This window comes from Ahaetulla prasina, chromosome 3 (genome assembly GCF_028640845.1).
Source record: "Ahaetulla prasina isolate Xishuangbanna chromosome 3, ASM2864084v1, whole genome shotgun sequence".
Taxonomy (NCBI): domain Eukaryota; kingdom Metazoa; phylum Chordata; class Lepidosauria; order Squamata; family Colubridae; genus Ahaetulla; species Ahaetulla prasina.
The window spans coordinates 180,703,142-180,727,190 of NC_080541.1; the positions used below are offsets into that span (position 1 = coordinate 180,703,142).

At 42.5% G+C, this 24,049-nt stretch overlaps 1 protein-coding gene across 2 annotated transcripts in view; it reads right to left on the bottom strand.

Moving 5' to 3' along the window:
• CACNA1S (calcium voltage-gated channel subunit alpha1 S) overlaps nucleotides 1-24,049 on the bottom strand; it is a 95,937-nt gene that overhangs the window by 65,228 nt on the left and 6,660 nt on the right. For both annotated transcript variants that reach the window (XM_058179215.1, XM_058179216.1), the window contains exons 2-8: nucleotides 13,206-13,311; nucleotides 5,423-5,562; nucleotides 3,529-3,662; nucleotides 2,521-2,673; nucleotides 2,087-2,292; nucleotides 1,308-1,411; nucleotides 273-421 (exon numbers count right to left, since the gene is read on the bottom strand). In XM_058179215.1, coding sequence (XP_058035198.1) covers nucleotides 273-421; nucleotides 1,308-1,411; nucleotides 2,087-2,292; nucleotides 2,521-2,673; nucleotides 3,529-3,662; nucleotides 5,423-5,562; nucleotides 13,206-13,311 — 992 coding nt within the window. The remainder of the gene's footprint in view (nucleotides 1-272; nucleotides 422-1,307; nucleotides 1,412-2,086; nucleotides 2,293-2,520; nucleotides 2,674-3,528; nucleotides 3,663-5,422; nucleotides 5,563-13,205; nucleotides 13,312-24,049) is intronic.

Consider the following 24,049-nt stretch of genomic DNA (forward strand, 5'->3'; position numbering starts at 1 on the left):
TATCTATCATAATAATGATCAGTCTCATAATGATAGACATAGTTCACCTAAAAGGCAAGTGTGGATATTTGCAAACACCATAACTTAATTTGTGTTTTTGTAATTCATTTTCATATCCTTTTCCAATATTACCATTCTTGCTGCGTTTCAGAATGGTCATGCTGCCTAGTTAGGCTCTTTAACCAAGCAGCTTGTTCTGGAAGCTCCTGTAATTAGAAGCTCCATTGCAGAATGCTCTGGTCCATAAAATATATACTAGAGGAACACAGTACCTTCACCACGTGTCCGGTCATTGTCCATGACTTCTGCATGAGTGATCCAGTCCATGTAGCCTTTCATATCCTCTTCCAATTGCTGCTTCTCCCTCAGTTTCTGGAAGGTACCTCTTGATTTAGCTTTCTCACGCTCTTTGGTGAACTCCCTGGAATAAACTCAGATGAATGCTAGCAATGCTTAGCACAGCAGTTAAGCCCGTGAGAAAGGGACACCCTTAGGCAAGTCATTGCATTTTAGATTCAAAACACATAATGAAAATGCCCCACTTTTACTTGTGGGGAAAATATCCCACAATCAAATCAAAGCTTTCAGATTTCCCATCATAAATAATTAGATAACCTTTGGGCCTACATTTTCATTTCAAGAGCTTTCCCTTCATTTGAACTATTCAATCTGATTTTCATGTCAGTACTTGTAAGTTACAAATAAAGAAGTAAACGGAGACAAGTCTCTTCAGAAAGTTAGAGAGATCTTCTTTGAGACAATAATTTTTTTAAAAAAATCACAAAAAATGAGAACTTAATAAAGCATCCTTCCCTGTTATGAGGCCAACTTTGAATATTAAAAAAATCAGTATCTTTTTGGGCCTCCTGCCCCATCTATTGACTCATTTATTTATTTATTTATTTATTTTGTCATAACAATATATGTAGGTATCATACAAAAAGATTATATAATATATAAACACATATATGGGTAAATATAAGGAGGTATAAGCATATATGTATATAGGAAGAAGAAAAGAAAAACAATAGGACAGGAATGGTAGGCACGTTTTGTGCGCTTATGCACGCCCCTTATGGTCCCCTTAGGAATGGGGTGATTGAAAGAACATTGGGGTAATGTAACCATCTTACAAGTAGAATTTAAATGATTTTTTTTTCTTCTGAGAATGGATTTGCTGAGATATATAAAAACAGCTGTGTCCATCTATTTCTGGTCACAAATCATTAAGAACAAAAGCAGCTTGTGAGAAATGTGTCAGAAAAGATTGCTTCTGAAAATTGCTCTTGTTTCTGAAAATTGCTTACCCACTGAGCACACCCAGGATCAGGTTAAGTATGAAAAAGGACCCAAGTAAGATGAGGCTGACAAAGTAGATCCAAGGCCATGCATTCCCAATGGCATCATTCACCTAAAACAAAACAGAATAGTAGATGCTGTTTTACTAAAATCATCATTATTCCCATCTTTGAAAAATCTCCACTAGCTTTCCAGGAAAAGTATAGGAAGACAAATCAAACAAAAGTGAGATTTTTTAAAATCCCACCTTTATTATTATTTATAAATAACTCTTCTTCCTCCTACTTTTACCACAACATTAGCGGACATGGGTTAAAGGAAGACAACCACAGAATCTCGATAAACTGAAGTGTGGCATCATTTTTCATTATTGGATTTTTTACAGCCAGGAATTATTGTAGCTAGGGTATGAAAGTAGCTCAAGTCATATGCAACTTTGGGTGATGGGATCATTTGCTTCTCAAACTCAAGATGCAAAGTACAGGGTTATCCAATAAGGTCATCCCATAGTTTCATATTCTATGAATAGAATAGAATAGAATAGAATAGAATAGAATAGAATAGAATAGAATAGAATAGAATAGAATAGAATAGAATAGTTGGAAGGGACCTTGGAGTCCCTCATCCAACCCACTGCTTAAGCAGGATACCCTACATCACTTCAGACAAATGGTTATCCAATCTATTCTTAAACACCTCCAGTGTTGGAGCATTTACAACGTCTGGAGGCAATCTGCAACATGATCAACCTGACCAATCTGACAAATATTATTCATGCTCAGCCTACCCAGTAAAGGACTTCAGTCCACCCCTCCATGGAGATACATTGGTAGACAGTCAGCATAGCAAACCCAAAGTTATCAAAGTGAGTGATGCCATGGTTGGGCCCTGCCCATGGGCCCCTGCACTCAGAGCCAGGAATAGTGCATGGGCGTCCATGGCCTGAGGTAGAACATGGAGCTGGCTTTTCACGTTCCACAGTGGCCAAGATATCTGAGGAAGGAAACAGAGAGGCAAATATGAGACTCTATGAAGAATAGCTCATACCTCTTTGTATCCATACATCTCAATATGTGTTTAGTCTCTAGTTCTAACTGAAACTGAGTTTCAAAGGTAGTCATTTCACACTTATCTTCATGCAGAGACACCAAATCAGAGGGGCCAATCCACATATTTCCATATTTAATTTATTATGATTACATTAAGCAGCACATTCCATACCTGTCCCATTGTAATAGCAGGTCTTGTGCATTTTGCCCTTGAAGAGCTCCTGGCCCACTATGGCATAGATAATAAGCATGAAGACAACAAGTACAGCAATATGGAATAATGGCAACATGGCCTTGATAATGGAGTTGAGTACTACTTGCAGACCTAAAACAGAAAGGAAGAGAACAGGTTGTTCAGTATATCTTCTGAATTTACAGTTACTATTATATATTGTTATTTGACCCCACTGACAACTTTAAAATACCCTGTAACATTCTCTGTGGTAACTAATACAAGATGATATGCTACATCTTATAGCAACAGACACAACAGATCTGCTATCAGACCTTAATCTGTTCTCTTCAGAAAACATCTTAAACCAGTTTCATATCTATATCATAAGATTTCAGTTTTGATTCCTTATATGTTTCTAGAGTAGAGCTCCCATCTTTCACACTCATTGAAACAAATTGAAATAGAACATCTTGAAGTCAGTATGTTCTCCATAATTTAACATATTTTAATTCTAGTGTAAGGCAATATTGTCTGGTCCTGGCCACCATTATGCAATCTTATGTGATGAATAAGATGCCACTTGCTTATTGGTTTCTTCCTCTGCTTGCTAACTCTTAAAACTACTGAACACAGCCTCCCAGAGATGGATGGCAAATAAATTCAATCAATCAATCAATCAATCAATCAATCAAGATTTCAGAGTCTCACAAGAACTTGTTAACAGAGCTATTTCTTAGTTTAGGCTGCAAGGCTGGACTTTTGTTGAATCTAACAGTACATGAATACAATAAGAAAATGGCACAGTTTTAACACTATCTCCTTTGGGCTACATCTATTTGCCTCCTAATTTCCAGAAATAAGTTCAAGTGACAACGTATTTATATTAATATATTATTTCTCAGTTGACCTTATGGGTGAAATGACTCACAGGAATTATATCCTTTCACCACTGCTTTGGCTTCCTACAGCCACCCATTTATCAAATACCAAGAACATTTTACTCACTTGGTATCCCTGATACCAGACGTAATGGCCGCAGGACTCGAAATGCCCTCAGAGCTTTGACGTCAAAACCACCTTGCCCGCTAAGGAGCGCGCTCTCCATCAAACTGATTTTCTCCAAGATCACTGTGAAGACCCTTCAGAAGAAATGGAGAGTGAAAAGGTGCAAGGTGGGAATAATGTAGAAGTCAGTCACCAGAGGAAGCTAAAATATTAAAAGTTGGGCTATATGGATGAAAGATTTTCCTCCAATAGAAGCAATAGAATTTTGCTTTTATCTTTTCCTTTGAAAAACTGTAGTTGGTTAATGAGGTTATTCTACAGCATGTCACACGGGTTAGCAGATCTTGTTCAACCAAAGGTCATTTTGATGAAGTGGCAGAAATGGCTTTCATTTACACAGTAGAAAGCTGCACGGCTAAAAATATATAGCTCACTCTCTGATCCTATGTGGGTACTTTAATATGTTTTCCGTTTGATAGTGGCTTTATAGGAAAAAAGATAGCAGAGTCAGCTTTTTATTGTTTGCGTCCTGTGGTAAGCTAAATGACTCATGCAGAAAATGACTACCTGTATCCATCTTTGTAGTGTACCGATAAGAGACTGAATACAGAATGTATATACTGGATAAAAGTTCTTTTTTGCTTTGAGTCAGAGAAAATGTTGGTTTGGGATGATTTTGTACTGCAGCAGCTCCTATCATCAATGGATGGGGAGGGTGGCTGTTCTCTAGTGATGGCCAGAATCCCCAGATTGGGAATCATTGAGTGGGGGTGGAGGGTTCCCATAGGATTCAGCTGACCCACCAAGGCTACAAATTTCTGCTACATGATTCATTTGGGGCTAGATTGCTCCCTTGCTCAGATTCAATGTTATCTGTTGTGTCTGCGCCCCCCGAGCCGGGCCTCCTGCCAGAAAGTTACTTGGAAAGTGAGGGGAAAGGGCCATCAGGACTTACCTCTGGAGCACCGTCTTCCCTGGCTCAGCTCCAGGAGCCAGAGGCAGGCCAGGTAGAAGAGATAACGAGGCCTCCGTTGCCTGACTCTTTCCCCCCCCCCTCCCAGGCCACGTCTCCAGACCCAGCTGATGGCAATCAGGTCTGGCTGGACCCTAGGTTTCGTAGGCAGGAGAGGCAGGAACAACAGAAGCAGGGGTGGGGCAGTCCTAGGAAGTGCTGAGTCATGGAGCCACACCCCACAGGATATAAAGGCAGCAAGAGCTGCTGTGCCCCTTCGTAGCAGGCAAATCAACTGATTAACTTAGAGCTGAAGTACTGTTTGTTCCTGGGTAACTCATCGGCATCGAGGGAGATAACAGAGACACTTGGCAGACGCTTGCTAGTTTGCTGCCAGAGCTGATAGTGCCGGCTAATTAAGCCATCGCTCAAATGGAGGCGAGGGGGGACAAAACAGTTATCTATTAAAACAGGAGAATAAGCAACTTGCTATTCCTGTTTTTATGAATGCATCTATAGCTAGGCAGATCAATCTTTGATACATATACACACACATGCACACGCAAACATTAAATAATGGATGTGGGTATGCCTTGTTGACCCCTGGCAAGTCCCTAGATAAGTCCCTGCAATTTTCTTGGCAAGATATCAGAAGGAGGCTATCCTAGAGCTGAAAGAAAATGACTGACCCAGTGCCATCTCTGTGTCTAAGGTGGGACTAGAATTCTGAGTCTCTCAGTTTCTGACACTCACCAAAATGGCTCTGGTTGAATGAAATAATGCTGGAATACAGTTCAGTAGCGGTATGTAACAATTAAATTGTTTGTTAATAACTTACAGTGTACTATGCAAGTTTTCAAAAAAAAACTTCATTTGAATAATTTTACTTTACTTGGTTTTCCTTCCACCACAAAGAGGCTTGAAAAAAATGACTTTGTTTACCCCAAAAAGACGATCGTAAAATCCAGCACATTCCAGCCATTTCGGAGGTAAGCATCTGCATGGAATAGAAACCCATAGGCAATTATCTTTAGCATTGCCTCAATGGCAAATACTATCAGGAAGAAGTATTCTAGCTTCTCCTGCAAGATACAGAAAAAAGAGGGGAAAGTTGTACAATATTAGTAATATACATTATAATTTTATTAGGTTGCTTGTATGCTATGCTGCTTGAAAAACATCTCTTTATTTCTCTACAAGTGACATCAGTTAATTTTTTTGACCTTTAAAAGACATAAGCTTGTGAGGCCTTACAAATAGAAACACAGAAAACTGACAGTAGAGAAAGACCTAGTGGTCCATGGAGTCTGCCCTTTGAGAGTTTGTTTGTTTGTTTGTTTATTCATCACACAGTCTGCCAGATATTTTGACTGGGTTTGGCATTTTGTTTGCCTATCAAGTCCTTCCCAAGGACCTAGGATAGGCAGATAAGGATGTTAGATGGTGTTACAGATATTGTTGCAATTATTGTTTATCATTTTTATTTTTTATTTTAAAGTTTTATTTTATTTCCTAGTCTTTGTCATTTGATGGATGGATATGTGTTTATACCAACCATGTTTAAACTCAGTTACTGATGAATGACCCACTATCTCCGTTGACAGTTAATTCCAAGCTTCCACTAGTCTTTCTGTGAAGTAATATGTTCTAACATCACATTTGAACTCCTCTCCTGTTGGTTTCAGGTTATGCCCCTGTGTTCTTGATTTTTGCTTAATATTGAAAATACTGCCTTCTAGAACCTTATTCACTCTCTTAGTATATTTAAAGGATTCAGCCATTTTCCCTTCTATTCTTCAGGCTGTACATATTCAATTCCTCCAATCTCTCCTGATAGGTTTGGTCCCTCAGAACTTGCACCATTTCTGTTGCCTGTTTCTGGACTCACTCAATCTTATCAGTTTTTAAGTGAGGTTTCCAGAACTGGACACAATATTCCAAATGTCCAAGTTCTTTGCCTGGGCTAGTTTACACATTATTTTCTGTCTCCCTCATAAGAATCCAAACCAATCTGAAATGTTAGCCAGAATCCCTGTGCTGTATTTTGTATATTATAAAACATATTAAAATTCTGCTGCTGAAATCCTAATTCCTTTTAATTATAGCACATGAGAACTGTTAAGATTGAATGCAGTATACTGAATATAGCTCCAGATCCTTCTTTAGTTTCAACTGTGGATCTGCCCTTTTATAGATGCCATAGGATCTATAAAAGTAGTATTCAAGTATTGTTCTACATAATGGCAAATATTTCTTTTTTAATACATTGGAAAATACATTGCTGATTTAGCTTTCTCCCATGGAAAACAATTGCAAATGTTCTTGTTTATTATTAGCAATTTATTATTAGTTATTTGCAAATCAACAAAGACCATGTTTGGAAGTCACATTTGAATAAGCTTCAATGTCAAGGTTTTGTATTTCTCTAATGTAGTTGCAAACAGAAGTCTTTGCTTCCCTTTTCTGTCATCCACACTGACAAATTTTGTTTAGTATAGTTAAGATAACACAATGTAAGGATGAAACAGTAAACAGAAATTAACAGAAAGTGGAATATTTTAATAACCGTATTGGAGAATGCTGGTTTAATATGACATGAGAACATAGCCAAGGCATCTTGTATTACCTTACAGATAGCAGATCATATAATGTGACATTAATTTACATTTACTCATACTAATATGTTCTAGTTGCATATATGTATGACAATCATAAATATACAATAGCAATAGCACTTAGACCAGCGATTCTCAACCTGTGGGTCGCAACCCCATTGGGGGTCGAATGACAATTTGCCAGGGTCGCCTAAGACCATTGGAAATATGGGAAGTATACTTGCGAGTCGAAGAATCGTGCTCCAATGGTTGACTCCACAAGCCAGCTGCAGGCTCTTCAAATCGCTAACCGAATTCGGCTTCAGGCGCGATGAATTAAAAAAGTGAGAAATCTTTGCTCTGATGTCTCCCTCTCAAGCCAGCTGCAATCACTCCCAATCGCTAGCCTAATCTGGCTTCAGGCGCAATAAACTTAATAGGGGAGGAGTCTCCACTTTAATGCCTCCATCCTCAAGGCAATCGCAAGCAATTCAGATCGCTAGCCAATATGGCTTCAGGTGCGATAAATTAAAAAAAAAACTTTGCCACTTTTTCCCCCCTTCTGCAGCTGCTGAGGCGCGCTGAGATCGGTTGGGGTCGCCACATCGTGGGGAATTGTATTAAAGGGGTCGCAGCACTATAAAGGTTGAGAACCACTGACTTAGACTAATATACTGCTTCATAGTGTTTTACAGCCCTCTAAGTAGTTTATAGAGTCAGCACATTGCCTCCAAAAATCTGGGTCCTCATTTTATTGACCTCGGAAGGATGAAAGGCTGAGTCAACCTTGAGCCGATCAGGATCAAACTGCCAGCAGTGAGCAGAATTAACCTGCAATACTCCATTCTAACCACTGCACCACTATAGTCTATAGTATGTTCTTACAGTTTAAATCATGACATTATGATTTTACATCAACCTTAAAGTACACAGCTAAATAAAAAGCACTATCCTACTGTAAAACACTTTCTGGTCCAAATTAACAGTGAATCTAGTTATGAAAAATAGGAATAGAAAATAGTAAATACAAAACTCAGCTGACACACTGTACTAAAATTGAGTTTTTAATCAAATTTTGAGATGTAAATGCTATACAACTCACAAAACCTAATTCTGTGAAAGAAGAAAAGACCCCCAGGAGTAGCAAAATGGCAATTTTGGTGGCAGAAAAAATGTTTTTTATTTCTAAACGATTAAGTCCTAAAAAGGTGCATTTATCTGAGCTGTTTAGGGTTTGGAGATCTGGGCAGCAGGAGTCAACTCTAGACAACCATTAAATAAAATACAGAGACAGAAAAACTCCACTCCCCCAAAGCAGTAATCTAATTTCACATACTTATCATTAGAAACTTTCCCAAAAACATTTCTGACAATTGGATCCTGCCCAATCTGAACTAAAGTAAATATTTGATAAACATATTTCCAGAGCTTATGTTCTAGAAAAGATTTGTAGAATCAGGTAGTCATCCATTTTTGTCCCTATTAATAAAATATCCCTTGTATATTTGGAGCTGAGAATATTGCTTTAAAAAAGAATCTTCTAGATTCCCAATAATTTCACTATTCCCACATTAAGCATTCCAAAACTGTGTTCCATAATCAACTCTCAGAAACTGTGTCACACCCCCAGAAAAAAAAGTTGTAGAAAATCAGGAAAAGTAGCTGCAACTTGCCTTTGTAGGAAAACCGATGGACTCCAGTGCCTATTTAATCACAGAGTAAGAAAAGACCTTGGAGGTCTTTCACTCCAACCCCTAAGCCTTGATCCTCAGAGCATCTTGGACAAATGATCATCCAATCTTTTCTAGAAAACCTCCAAAAATGGTTCCCCTGGTGCTTAATCATTGTCACTGTCAGGAAATTCCTCCTTAGTTCCAAGTTGGCTCTCCTCTGACGAACTTCCATCCATTGCTTCTTGTCCTGCCCTCAGGTGATATGAAGAATAAATGGATACCCTCTTCCCTGTGGCAACCCTTCAAATATTGGAAGACTGCTATTACGTCGCCTTTCAATCTTCTCTTCCTTAACCTAAGCATACCTAGTTCCTTTAGCTGTTCTTCATCGAATTTAGTGTCCAGATTTCTTGTCAGTTTTGTTGTTCTTCTCTGCACTCTTCTTAGAGCCTCAACATCTTTTTTAAAAAAATATTGAGTCAGTGTGGATTTCTGACAGAAATGGAAGAAGTTGTGATATGGAAGCTGTCACCCAGGGAAACAGTAGCTGGCTAACCTGAAACCAAGTCCATCTTCAACCACTGAAGAGTGCTGCAAGTGATTCTTTCAGCTTCTTACAGCTGCAATTCCCAATCAATACACACCCACCCACCCGCCACACACACACTTATGAAATTCAGGGCCATTTTCAGAGCTAGGCAAGTTTTACCTCGATGTTTAAGCTGACTCTGTTGAGCAGCATGAAGGTGACAGAGTTATGTGAAAGATTGCTCTTCCCCGATTACACCTACTCTCGCACTAGATCAGTGGTGGGTTTCAAAAATTTTTACTACCGGTTCTGTGGGTGTGGCTTGGTGAGTGTGGCATGGCTTGGTGGGTGTGGCTTGGTGGGCGTGGCAGAGAAAGGATACTGTAAAATCTTTATTCCCTCCCCACTCCAGGGGAAGGTTACTGCAAAATCACCATTTCCTCCCAATCAGCTGGGACTCGGGAGGCAGAGTCCCAGCTGATGGGGTCAGGGCCAGTCAGGGGTGGTATTTACCAGTTCTCCGAATGATTCAAAATTTCCTCTACTGGTTCTCCAGAACTGGTCAGAACCTGCTGAAACCCACCTCTGCACTAGACTAGATCCAGAAGAAAGGGCATGGGTTCCATTAGCTAGGGAGCTACATTTGGTGAGTCCTAGACAGCAAGCCTTTCCTACTCTTGCACTTTATGAAATATCTTCCCTCCCTTGAAGTGAGATTGGTTTCATTACTTTTGACATTCTGAAGTTCCTTAAGACCTGGTTGTGCCATCAGCTCTGAGGACTTCAGGGAACCGGTGAATTATTGTCATGGCTTTGTTATTATTAATAATCCTTTGCCCAATAATTCCTCTTTTTAGTTTCATTTTTACAGCTAGCAATGTTTTTAATGATAATAATAAAAATAGTGGCTGCTGTTTAGCATTCACTAACTAACTATTTCCTAGCTTTGTTGTACTCTCTCTGAAGTCACTTGTTTTGGGCGGCTGTATAAATTTGACAATAAATATAAACAAATAAAAAGGTTACTGAACTAATTGATAGGGGGAAAATATCTGCTAAAACAGTCAATTATACAGTAGCTTTGACTATTCAACAGTTTGAATTAACAGAAGGGCAGAGAAGATGCTTGTCATATCTAATCATCTCCTGAGTGACTGTTACCAGAATTATAAGAGAAGAAAGTAGACACAATGTGGCAATAATTAGGGAGAGTTAAGGATGAGACAGTGGGTTTCCCCACCCCCTCTCTGCTATTTCCTCTTCCAATTAAGGAGGGCTTTTTTTCTAGTTTGTGATGGCTTCTTAGCTGCTAGACGCTCTGAGTCAGCATTTCCAGGAACTCCATGCAACCTAGTTTGGCTTTCTCAGATGAGTCGGTGGACAGATCTTAAATAGGTCCCCTGTGCCTTTAAATAGATTGCACAGCATTGCTGGTCAGTGGTGCACTGCTCATCTGTGGTCTGCTCATCTCTTTCCTATTCCAATGTTTCTAAAAAATCAACAGGGTGCCACCAGATGCAAATATATTTTCTTCCTAAAAAGTGCTAAGTCCTTATAGCGCTAAGTTCTAAACACTGGATTAACAGACCACAAACCAGGCAATTATGGTACAGTTCTGGTTTAGTATGATTTATGTCACTATGTTTACTTTCTTTTCTTTTTTTTCCTTTGAGATGAAGGTGATGATGGAACAACATCAATTGTTCCCATCTAATGTTTTATTGCAATAAATCTTCCATTACCTTTCCATTTCAATGTGTCAATATAAGAGCCTGAATTTGGAGCCTCACATATTTTCTACCTTGTTGTATTTTCATTGCATCCTCCCTTATACCCATTTCAAATATTTTGGCTGCTCTTTTATAATATTGTAATATAAGTCTTCCGGAGTTCTGTTGCAATATATATACTGATATCTGAAGCAAAACCTATAATAGCCAGCCCTATGAACACACCTTGTACAGATTACTATATGGGGAGGAGAGTGTTCCAATGGAGAAGCATTTGTAGCAGGGGTGAAATCCAGCAGGTTCTGACAGGTTCTGGAGAACCGGTAGCAGAAATTTTGAGCAGTTTGGAGAACCGGTAGCAGAAATTTTGAGTAGTTCAGAGAACTGGCAAATACCTCCTCTAGCTGGCCTCAGAGTGGGAAGAGAATGGGGATTTTGCAGTATCCATCCCCTGGAGTGGAGTGGGAATGGAGATTTTGCAGTATCCCTCCCCTACCACGCCCACCAAGCCATGCCCACCAAGCCACACCACGCCCACCAAGCCATGCCCACAGAACCGGTAGTAAAAAAAATTGGATTCCACCACTGATTTGGAGGTAATCTCTAGACATGCTCTGTTTATCTTTTTCCTGTCTCAAAATCACAACTGCCATATGAGCAAGAGTTCACCTCAAATATATGAAGGCATCATCCTTCCATCCTTCCAGAATTCGATATGGCACAGAAAATTAGGCCCCACTGCTCAATTTTAACAAAAAGCTTATTTTAATGCCAAGGACAGTGAGAGATAAGTTGACATATAGTTTTCAGCATGACAAGCCAAATGCAAGACTCCCTTTCATTAAATCTCCCAAATTAAATCTCCCCATCTGGTAGAATTCAACCAGGTTTCTCTTTTTCAGTCTACATTTAGAGGTAACTTCCCCCTCTCTGTATATACCTAGGAAAAATGTTATTTCTATACTGAATAGGAAAGATGAGAAGATAAGCAGAAAAAAACCCACACAACACATTTACAACACATTTCCAAGTGAAAAACATTAGCCTATTTTGCAATTCAAAAAAAAAGTATGCAAGCTGTTACATAAAGTGTCTGCACACTTGCTCCCAAATGCTATTGAACAAAGGAAGGATGGAATCAAGGGACAATGAACACTACTGAAGATAGTAAAACCACCAATGCTCCCCCAACCCCAAAGCTATACAAGAATAAAGTCCCATGGATCTTTGGACAAGTCATTTTGTACCTAAGATGGTTTAAGGTAAAGGTAAAGGTTTCCCTCGCACATATGTGCTAATTGTTCCCGACTCTAGGGGGCGGTGCTCATTTCCATTTCAAAGCCGAAGAGCCAGCGCTGTCCAGATGTCTCCGTGGTCATGTGGCCAGCATGACTAAATGCCAAAGGCGCATGGAATGCTGTTACCTTCCCACCAAAGGTGGTCCCTATTTTTCTACTTGCATTTTTACGTGCTTTCGAACTGCTAGGTTGGCAGGAGCTGGGACTAAGCATGACTTAGCATGACTTAGCATGACTAAACGCCAAAGGCGTATGGAATGCTGTTATCTTCCCACCAAAGGTGGTCCCTATTTTTCTACTTGCATTTTTTATGTGCTTTCGAACTGCTAGGTTGGCAGGAGTTGGGACAAGTAACAGGAGCTCACCCAGTTATGCGGCACTAGGGATTCGAACCGCTGAACTGCCGACCTTTCAATCGACAAGCTCAGCGTCTTAGCCACTGAACCACTACGTCCCTTAAGATAGTTTACTCCTATCCTAAGTAAAAAAAAAAGGGGGGGCATAAAAAAATGTCCCTCTCTGTCACAAATTTGCACACAACTACACAAATTCATACATCCTCTGAAACCAGTATCCCTAGTTACTATGACACATTTAAAAAATAAACACAAAAACTCTTTAGAAAGCCCCCAAGCTTTCCTTCAGTTTTTACTGATACACAGTTCAAACATCAACATTTAAACCTGTTTCCTTCTCTGCTAGTGAAAAGAAAATACCATTATATTTTGCCCTGCTCCAAAGAAATACAGTAGTCTGTTCTCCAGCACACTTTAAGCAGGGTTTTCAACCTTAGCAACTTTAACATGTGTGGACTTCAACTCCCAGAATTCTTTAGCTAGCATGCTCTGAATAGGTTAACAATGGCAAAAAAAAGCAAGTAAAAGAAATTGGAGTGACTTACAAGTCTGGAATTCATTTTGTTGGTATCATCTTCAGGCATGGGCAGATAGATAGCCAGAGCAATACAGTTGGCAAAGATAGTTAATAGGATGATGGTCTCAAAGGGCCTAAAGATGCTTGTTAAGGAACATTGGGTTAGATTGTATAGTTTATGGCAAAGACTGTAATAATAGGAACAACAATAAATAATAGAAACAATAATGATATGTTAGTCCATCTTTCCACATCCTAGTGCTTACCACTTAAGTCAGCCATTCTTGCTGAGGATTCTGGGAACTGTACTTCAAATATTTGGATGAAAGAATGGGTGCAAAAGTCTACTTTGGCATGCATGTTAGACTATAACTATGTTGGCTGATAATAAACACTAATTTAATGAGGATTTGTAGACTGAGCAAAAAGACACATGCAGAAGACTGCAAGTAGAGGTAGTCCTTGACTTACAACAGTTCATTTAGTGACCATTAAAAATTATAACGGCACTGGAAAAAAATGGATTTATGACCATATTTCACACTTATGACCTTTGCAGCATCCCCATGGTCATGTGATTTACATTCAGAAACCTGGCAATTGACTCACATTTATGATGGTTGCAATGTCCCGGACTCACGTGATCTCCTTTTGTGACCTTCTGACAAGCAAAGTCAGTGGGGAAGCCAAATTCACTTAACAGCCTTGTGCCTAATTTAAGAACTGCAGGGATTCACTTAACAAATGAGGTGAGAAAACTCATAAAATGGAGCAAATTCGCTTAACAAATTTCTTATCAACAGAAATTTTGGGCTCCATTATGGTTGTAAGTTGAGGACTAGCTGTATAGCAGTATTCTCTGTTGAACACTATTGCATAAAACTCTTTTCTTTTTCCATATTTTGGTAAAAAAATGAAGATTAACTTGAATTGAACTCAACTGCTGGTGACTTGACAGACACAACCATATAGTTTCCTTGGCAACCATACATAAGTCAGTTGCCATTGATTTTTTCCCCAGGATGTTTTGGGAACTCCCCAGTCTGGTCTGCAGCTGGGAGTTTTTTAGTGGTTCTCCCATCCAAATTATAATCCTGTTTTACCCTGCTTAGCTTTGCAAGGGATTATCCAATTAAGAGCTAAGGTATTTAATTGGCTTTTGTTTTAAACTATCTTTAAATTAAATTATATATAATGTATTGTGAAAATGATATTGTGGAAAGAGTGCCCTAGTTAGCACTCAGAGGTATGATGATCCTTGGCTACACTGGAACCCAACACACTCTATTCTGGCAACAGTCTGAAAGGTTACTTTCCTGGCTGGAGCAAAAGCAATATCTAATCTATGATAAAACATTTTCTGACTGTGACATAGTTTATTAGCTGCAGGCATGTCAGGGTCTTTGAGATGCATATAATGTAACCTGATGCAAAAGGCTTCCTCTAATTCTCTCTTACTCTCACAAACATTTCACTGTCCCCTTTTCTGTTTGTCATGAGAGAACTCTTGGCTTTACGGGTGATAAATGTGCTTTCTATCCACATCAAAGAGGTTAAAAACTCATTCCTACCCCAGAGACTCAACATGGTGCACAGACTGGGTATATAATAACGTAAGTACACATGGTAAATATTGAGACGAATCCAACCATAAATGAAATGGTGACTGACACAGCTTCAGTGCATTCTCAAATGTGAGTCTAACTTTGCTTAATACCGTAGCTGTTGTCACAGTTATAATATGTGGTGGTTGCTTTCCACAAATGTTCTGACTGTGACTCCAAACAATCTCAGCCAGCAAGATTATGACTGATAGATTCATAGTTAAGCATCAGATTATGACTAAATAAAAATGATGTTAAAAGCATGAAATGACATAGTTAAATAAGCATTTCCCCCCTCACAACTCTTCCATTTAAAATGACTCTACATAGTTGCTTTTTGATATACAAGAAAATATTCATTATTTAATTCTAGGCAGCTCTCGGTGTCATTTAGCTTTCTATGAAGAAAAAAAAGAGAAATTCTGAGAAACTAAGATATAGCAGCTTATGGTGTTGCCATGTGGGCAACTAATATCTAAGAGAAATGTCAAAAATCACTCAGAAACAGAAACTATGATCAACTAATTTAGCTTCAGAATGCCAGGTGGCTATTATTTAAAAGTTAAACTCTCCTTTTTTTCTACAATTGAGAAATAATGAAACAAAAGAACTTCAATGTGTGTGTGTGTGTGTATATAGCGATAGAGATATATGGTAGTCCTCGACTTATAACCGTAATGGGACCCAAAATTTCTGTTGTTAAGTGAGACATTTGTTAAGTGAGTTTTGCCCCATTTTCTTGCCACAGTTGTTAAGTGAATCAATGCAGTTGATAAGTTAGTAATCCAGTTGTTAAGTGAATCTGGTTTCCCCATTAACTTTGCTTGTCAGAAGGTAACAAAAGGTGATCACATGACCTTGGGAGACAGCAATGGTCAAAAATATGAACCAGGTGACAAACATCTGAATCTTGAACACATGATTATGGGGATCTGCAAAAGTCGTAACTCTGAAAAACAGTCATAAGTCACTTATTTCAGTGTGTTGCAACTTTGAATGGTCACTAAATGGACTGCTATAAGTTGAGAACTATCTGTGGACACACGCACACGCACACACACACATACACACACACAAACACACACACACACATATATGTATATATCTGTGTGTGTGTGTGTACACATAGACATAGACATAGATATACACATACATGAATTAAGGGAGACCACACAGAAATCCCAGGCTCATTGGCATTGGCTAGAAATCTTGCAAGTCTATGATAGGAAATCACTGTTTTCATGAAATTACACGGATGGGTTCATGTAGGCATCAGGAGCTTAATTTAAGGAACTTTTTACTTTTAAGTAATATGAAATATATTTTCCTCAATAAGAAATATTATGCTTCAATAACAAAAGAGCCTGAGAAAGAATAAGCAACTGACCTTTGAAGGATAAGAAAATAATTTATGTTCTAGCGAATCCTGAAAATGCTGATTAAATAAAACACAAACAATGGCAAGGAAAGGAATTGATTGACAAAAAAAATAAGAAAGGAAGAAAAATGGAATAAGCATTAGAAGGACATTGCCACAAATGGATGGATAGATCAACATATAGAACATAAATTATTGTTCTGGTCTCAGATTTTCTGATTTATTCTTACCAAGTTCAATACTATAAACTGGACCTTAGAGAAACAAGGAAAGTCAAACAGAAATTGAAAATACGAAGGTGAGAAATAGCATTTGCATTAGCCTGGGGAAGAAGCAATTGTTCATTTACATAAGAAATAAATAGTTTGTAAGAAGAAACCTTACAAAATGTGAACACTAAAATTATTGCCATGTTGTATGTAATATATATATTTTCAATTCAACTCAGTTTATAAATTGGAGTCCCTCTCCAAAAATTCAAACCGTCAGTGACCAAAACCAAAGGAATTGGGGTGCACCTCCCTTTAAAAGAGGCAATATTGTACCCACCAAATGAGCTCTAAAATTAGATTCTACATTCAGTGCAAACTGATTGCTTGCATAAAGAATGAAGACTAGGCGCTATATCCATATGGCTAAATTAGGAGAAGAGATGTGTTAGAGTTAATTAGTAAAATGATGGACAGTGAAAGCACCAAGCACCTGTGATAAAGAGAGAAACGAGGCATATACAGCTGGTGTGTGTGTGAGATGCACAAATACTTTGAGACAGGGCTCCAGACAAGGCATTTATCAGGCTATTGTCTTGCCTTTCCAAGGTTTATAGTATTTGCATCTGCTCTTCTGGTTGATCCTAAAGACAAACATCACTGGATTCCATTTAGAATTCCCTGGATAATATTTGGTTAATCTCTTATATTTCCACAGAAATATAATCCTACAGGCAAAAAGAATATTTGTTGAGCTGTCAAATTATTTCAAAGATCTTGCATTAGTACTCCTGCTCTCTTTTGGTTAAGTCCCAAAATTTCTGCCCACAGTTTCAGGCATGTGATATGGCTGAATTCAAATCAAGATATGCAACAGGATTACTAGTAGTTGATTGATATTACAGGATTTGTAGACTGAGCAAAAAGATACCTGCAGAAGACAGTAGGTAGAGGTAGTCGTCGACTTACAACAGACCTTTCGCCGCGAGCTTAAAACATATCTATTCTTTCGAGCAGGACTGGCTTAATAGGGTTTTTAAACAGGGATTTTATTGGGGTTTATTTTATATTTTGTACTGTATTTTAAATTTAGGCTTTATTGAGTAAGTTTTTTAAATAGTGTTTTTATTGTAATGTATTGTATCATTTTATCTGCCTGTTCACCGCCCTGAGTCCTTCGGGAGAAGGGCAGTATAAAAATTAAATTATTATTATTATTATTATTATTATTATTATTATTATTATTATTATTATTATTATTATTATTATTATTATTATTATTAGTTCATTTAGTGACCATTCAAAGTTAAAACGCTACTACAAAAAATGACTTATGACCATTTTTCATTGTTATGACCATTTCAGCATCCTCATGGTCATGTCAGCTTGGCAATTGTTTCATAGTTATGGCGGTTGCAGTGTCCCAGGATCATGTAATCATCTTTTGAGACCTTCTGACAAGCAAAGTCAATGGGGAAGCCAGATTCACTTAACAACCGTTGTAATGTATCTTTAAGAATTTTGGAGGGAAATTAGAGCAGGAAATAGCACGTTGCTGATTGGCTGTTGCCCCCGACTGAACTGTATATAAAGAGGGGTTTGTCTGTTGTTCGCTGCTGGGTTCACTATAAACTAAAGAGCTGTTGTCACTCATCTGGTCTCCTGCCTCGTTATTGCCCGAATGTAACACTGGCGACGAAGGTGGGATCTCGAGGCAAAAGAGCGCCAGGAACGAACCCAGCAAAATAAGGGCGGATAGCAACGATGTCCAGCTATACACCGCCGGCGCCATTCGACCCAGCCAAAGAAAAATGGGGATCATACATGGCTCGTTTCGAGTGTTTCCTCGAAGCAAACGAACTACAGGGGGTCTCCGACAACAGGAAGAGAGCATACTTCCTAAGCCACTGCGGTTCGGAAGTTTTCGACACCGCAGAGTCGCTTTCGGAGCCAACGCCGGTACAGTCGGTACCGTGGCAAACCCTGCAGACCGCCCTTCGGGCTCACTACGCACCGACGCCCTCAAAATTTGTTCAAAGGTTCGAATTGCGGCAACGGATGCAACGAGAGGGCGAATCGATTCGCGAGTACATGGCAGCGCTGAGAAAAGCCGCTAACCATTGCGAATATCGAGACTTGGAAGACGCATTACTCGACCAACTCATCTGCGGGGTCAGAGACATCCGATTGCGATGGCGGCTGCTGTCCAGAAGCAACCTAACACTGGCCGTCGCCTTGGACGAGGCCAGGGCTCACGAGATGTCCACCCAAGCGGCAGAAACCCTGCAAACACCGATCGCGCAGGGGACTGGGGCGAAAACAACCCCGGTCCACAATGAGGAAGTCCAGGCCGAAGAGGACGGCGAGGAAGAGGAAGAAGTCTTCCACACCGGGAGGCCAAGGAAAGACGACCGGGACGAATGCGCGAGTTGCGGGGGACAACACAAACGACAAGACTGCAAATTTAAGGATGCGACTTGTCGGCGGTGCGAAAGGAAGGGGCACATAGCACAGGCCTGTCGAGCGCCCCAACCTTCCCGCCAAAAATTCAAACCGACCAATCAGAGCGCGGGAACAACGAAGAGGCCCATGATTGGTCGATTCAAAAAAGGCGCGAAACTTAATCAGACTGCCGTGAGAATAGGCCAAGCCGCCACGCGCCTTGAAAAAAAGATTTTCACTAAAACGCACATTGAAGGGGTGCCGTGCCGAATGGAAGTGGACACCGGTTCATCGATCACGATCATGTCCTGGGACACTCTCGTGAAACGTTTGCCAGCCGTCGCGAAGCGCAAGCTGCAACCACAGAAACTAAGGGTACAAGATTACCAAGGAAATCGCATCCCCGTCCGAGGGGTAACGTCCGTCCAAGTCAAGTATGGACAACACAACAAGACCCTGCCCATCACCGTGGTCGACGGAACCTTGCCGAGCTTGTTGGGACTGGATTGGTTCCGGACATTGGGCATGGGAGTGACCGGAGTCTTCCGAAACAACGTCAACCTAAAAGACGCACTAATGAAGGAGTTCGGGGACGTCTTCAAAGACTGTTTGGGCAAGTACGAGGGGACCCCGATCTCCTTTATTTATTTTATTTATTTATTTATTGTTTATATTTATATACCGCCCTATCTCCCAAAGGATTCAGGGCGGTTTACAGGCATTTAAAAGCAATAAATACAATTCTAAAAACAATTTAAAAACTTATTCAAAAGCCTAATAATTAAAAAATATAAAAAATTAAAACCCAAGTTAAAACCCACAAACTAAAAACTAACTCAGTCCTGCGCAGTTAAATAGGTATGTTTTAAGCTCGCGGCGGAAGGTCCGAAGGTCCGGAAGCTGACGAAGTCCTGGGGGCAGTTCATTCCAGAGGGTGGGAGCCCCCACGGAGAAGGCCCTTCCCCTGGGCGTCGCCAGACGACATTGCCTCGCTGACGGCACCCTGAGGAGTCCCTCTCTGTGAGAGCGCACGGGTCGGTGAGAGGTATTCGGTAGCAGTAGGCGGTCCCGTAGATAACCCGGCCCTATGCCATGGAGCGCTTTAAAGGTGGTCACCAAAACCTTGAAGCGCACCCGGAAGGCCACAGGTAGCCAGTGCAGTCTGCGAGGATGGTGTTATACGGGAGCCACGAGGGGCTCCCTCTATCACCCGCGCAGCCGCATTCTGGACTAACTGCAGCCTCCGGATGCCCTTCAAGGGGAGCCCCATGTAGAGAGCATTGCAGTAATCCAGGCGAGACGTCACGAGTGCGTGGGTGACTGTGCACAGGGCATCTCGGTCCAGAAAGGGGCGCAACTGGCGCACCAGGCGAACCTGGTAAAACGCTCTCCTGGAGACGGCCGTCAAATGATCTTCCAAAGACAGCCGTCCATCCAGGAGGACGCCTAAGTTGCGCACCCCCTCCATCGGGGCCAATGACTCGCCACCGATGGTCAGCCGCGGATTTAGCTGACTGTACCGGGATGCCGGCATCCACAGCCACTCTGTCTTGGAGGGATTGAGCTTGAGCCTGTTTCTCCCCATCCAGACCCGTACAGCCTCCAGACATCGGGACAGCACTTGATAGCCGTTGGGGTGGTCCGCGTGGAAAGGTACAGCTGGGTGTCATCCGCATACAGCTGATACCTCACGCCGAAACCACTGATGATCTCACCCAGCGGCTTCATGTAGATAAAGAACAGAAGGCGAGGATCGACCCCGCGGCACCCCACAAGTGAGGCGCCTCGGGCCGACCTCTGCCCCCCTGTCAACACCGACTGCGGCCGGTCGGAGAGATAGGAGGAGAACCACCGATAAACGGTGCCTCCCACTCCCAATCCCTCCAGCCGGCGCAGCAGGATACCATGGTCGATGGTATCGAAAGCCGCTGAGAGGTCTAATAGGACCAGGGCAGAGGAACAACCCCTATCCCTGGCCCTCCAGAGATCATCCACCAACGCGACCAAAGCCGTCTCTGTAACCGGGCCGGAAACCGGACTGGAACGGGTCTAGATAGACGGTTTCATCCAGGTGCAGGGGAAACTGATATGCCACCATACTCTCTACAACCTTCGCCGCGAAGCGAAGGTTGGAGACCGGACGATAATTACCTAAAACAGCCGGGTCCAGGGAAGGCTTCTTAAGGAGGGGTCTCACCACCGCCTCTTTCAAGGCGGCCGGAAAGACGCCCTCCACCAAAGAAGCGATCGTAATCGCCTGGAGCCAGCCTCGTGTCACCTCCTGAGTGGCCAGCACCAGCCAGGAGGGGCACGGGTCCAGTAAACACGTGGTGGCATTCAGTCTACCCAACAACCTGTCCATGTCCTCGGGAGCCACAGGGTCAAACTCATCCCAGACAATGTCACCAAGACCACCCTCGGACGCCTCACCTGAGTCACCGCAATCTTGGTCCAACCCGTCCCGAAGCTGAACGATTTTATCGTATAGATAACCGTTAAACTCCTCAGCACGTCCCTGCAGCGGGTCATCCCGCTCCCCCTGGTGAAGAAGGGAACGAGTCACCCGGAACAGGGCGGCTGGGCGGTTATCTGCCGACGCAATGAGGAGGAGGCGAGCAACGCCTCGCTTCCCTCAATGCCACTAGGTAAGTCCTTGTATAGGACTTCACTAGTGTCCGATCAGCCTCTGAACGGCTAGACCTCCAGGAACTCTCTAGGCGTCTTCTCTGGCGCTTCATCCCCTCAGCCTCGGAGAACCAGGGAGCCGGTTGGGACCTGCGCCGGGTCAGAGGCCGCAAAGGCACGACACGATCTAAGGCCCCCGCCGCGGCCCGTTCCCAGGCCGCAACAAGTTCCTCAGACGTGCCGTGAGCCAGACCCTCAGGGAATGGCCCAAGCTCCGTCCGGAACCTCTCCGGGTCCATCAGGCGCCTGGGACGGAACCAACGCATCGGCTCCGTCTCCCTGCGGTGTTGGGTGGCGGTCAGAAAGTCTAGGCGAAGGAGAGAGTGATCTGACCATGACAAAGGTTTGATGACTATTTCCTTTAAGTCCAGATCTCTCAACCACTGACCAGAGACAAAAATCAAATCGAGTATACCACCCCCAGTGTGGGTAGGGCCATCAACTACTTGCGTCAGGTCCAAGGCCATCATGGAAGCCGTGAACTCCCGAGCTGCTGTCGATGACGAGCCGGAAGAAGGCAAGTTAAAGTCCCCCATGACTAAAAGTCTGGGGTTTTCAACTGCCACCCCAGCAAGCACCTCCAGGAGCTCGGGCAGGGCAGCTGTCACGTAGCAAGGAGCCAGATACGCGACCAGCAAGCCCATCTGACATCTATGGCCCCACTTCACAAGGAGGGATTCACACCCGACAATCTGAGGTACAGTGGTCTCCCTCGGCTCCAGACTCTCTCTAATCACAACCGCCACCCCCCCACCCCTACCCTGGGCTCTCGGCTGATGAAATGCACGGCGGATAACCTTGACCCACAGGTTGCCCCGACCCGTTTAAAGGCTAGGAGGGTCCCGTTCGCCCTGAAGCCCAAAATTGACCGGGAGCTGGACAAACTAGTAAGCCAGGGAATACTAGTGCCAGTTGACCATGCAAAGTGGGAGACACCCATAGTCACCCTGATCAAACCAGACGGGTCGGTCCGGATTTGTGCTGACTACAAGGCAACGCTTAATAAAGCGTTGCAGAAGAGTGCCTACCCCGTCCCAGTAGTACAACACTTACTGCACTCTTTGGGGCACGGCCAGGTCTTCGCCAAGCTAGATTTGGCCCAAGCTTATCAGCAGTTACCCGTAGATAGCAACACGGCCGAAGCACAAATGATCGTAACGCACAGGGGTGCTTTTAAATGCACCCGGTTACAGTTTGGGGTTAGTGTGGCTCCAGGGTTATTTCAGAACCTAATGGAGCGGCTATTGCAGGGACTCCCCGGGGTGGTACCGTACTTTGATGACGTACTGGTATCCGCCGAAAATCTAGAAGAATTAGGGGTACGGTTGAGAAAAGTTCTGGGCATTTTCCGGTCCGCCGGTCTCAAAGTCAAACTAAATAAATGCCAGATAGGGGTAGGATCCGTGGAATTCCTGGGCTATCGGATAGACAAGGAAGGAATCCACCCCACAGAAAGCAAGGTTAGGGCAATCAGGAAGGCCCCAGCTCCCCAAAACAAAACAGAGTTACAGGCGTTCTTAGGTCTGGTCAACTTTTACGCGGTATTTTTGAAAAATAAGGTGACTATAGCCGAACCGCTCCACAAATTACTAACGAAGACAGCTGTGTGGTCTTGGGGAAAGGCGGAAGCTAGGGCATTCGAAGCAGTAAAAAACCTTCTGTCTAGCGATAGTTTACTGATTCAATACAATGGCACGCTGCCATTGGTGTTAGTTTGTGATGCGTCTCCCTACGGGGTGGGGGCTGTGCTCAGCCACAGGTTGCCAAATGGCACAGAAGCCCCTATAGCATTTTACTCCCGAACAATGTCATCGGCTGAAAAAAACTATAGTCAGCTGGATAGAGAAGCCTTGGCCATAGTTTCAGGGGTAAAGAAGTTCCATGAATATGTATTTGGCCGTGATTTCGAAATAGTCACAGACCATAGACCCCTACTGGGCCTGTTGGCAGGCGACCGCCCAACGCCCGCGGCACTTTTGCCTAGACTGACCCGATGGACTATCTTTCTGGCTGCGTATTCGTACAAATTGTTGCATCGGCCAGGAAAAGAGTTAGGGCATGCAGACGCTTTGAGCAGATGCCCACTACCAGAGACTATCGAAGACCCCACTCCGGGCGCACCCGTCCTGCTAATTGACTCTTTGGACTCGGGTCCAGTCACTTCCAAGGAGGTGGCTCGGGCTTCTTACAAGGACATTACAATAAGAACTGTAATGGGTTGGGTACAAAGAGGATGGCCCGCTGCGCCGGGCGAGAGGTTTAAGGAATATGTAAAGAAACGCGGGGAATTGTCGGCTCAAGGAGGGTGTCTGCTCTGGGGGGATAGAGTGGTAATCCCGGAGAAATTGCGGAAAAAAGTCTTGGAACTCCTGCACGAGGGCCACCCTGGGATAGTGAGAATGAAGGGTTTAGCAAGGAGCTATGTGTGGTGGCCTTTGATGGACAAGGAGATTAGCGATAGGGTAGGAAAATGCCAAGCCTGCCAGGAGTCCAGACCACTACCACCAACGGCCCCAATTCGGGAGTGGGAGAGACCCCAGGACCCATGGTCTAG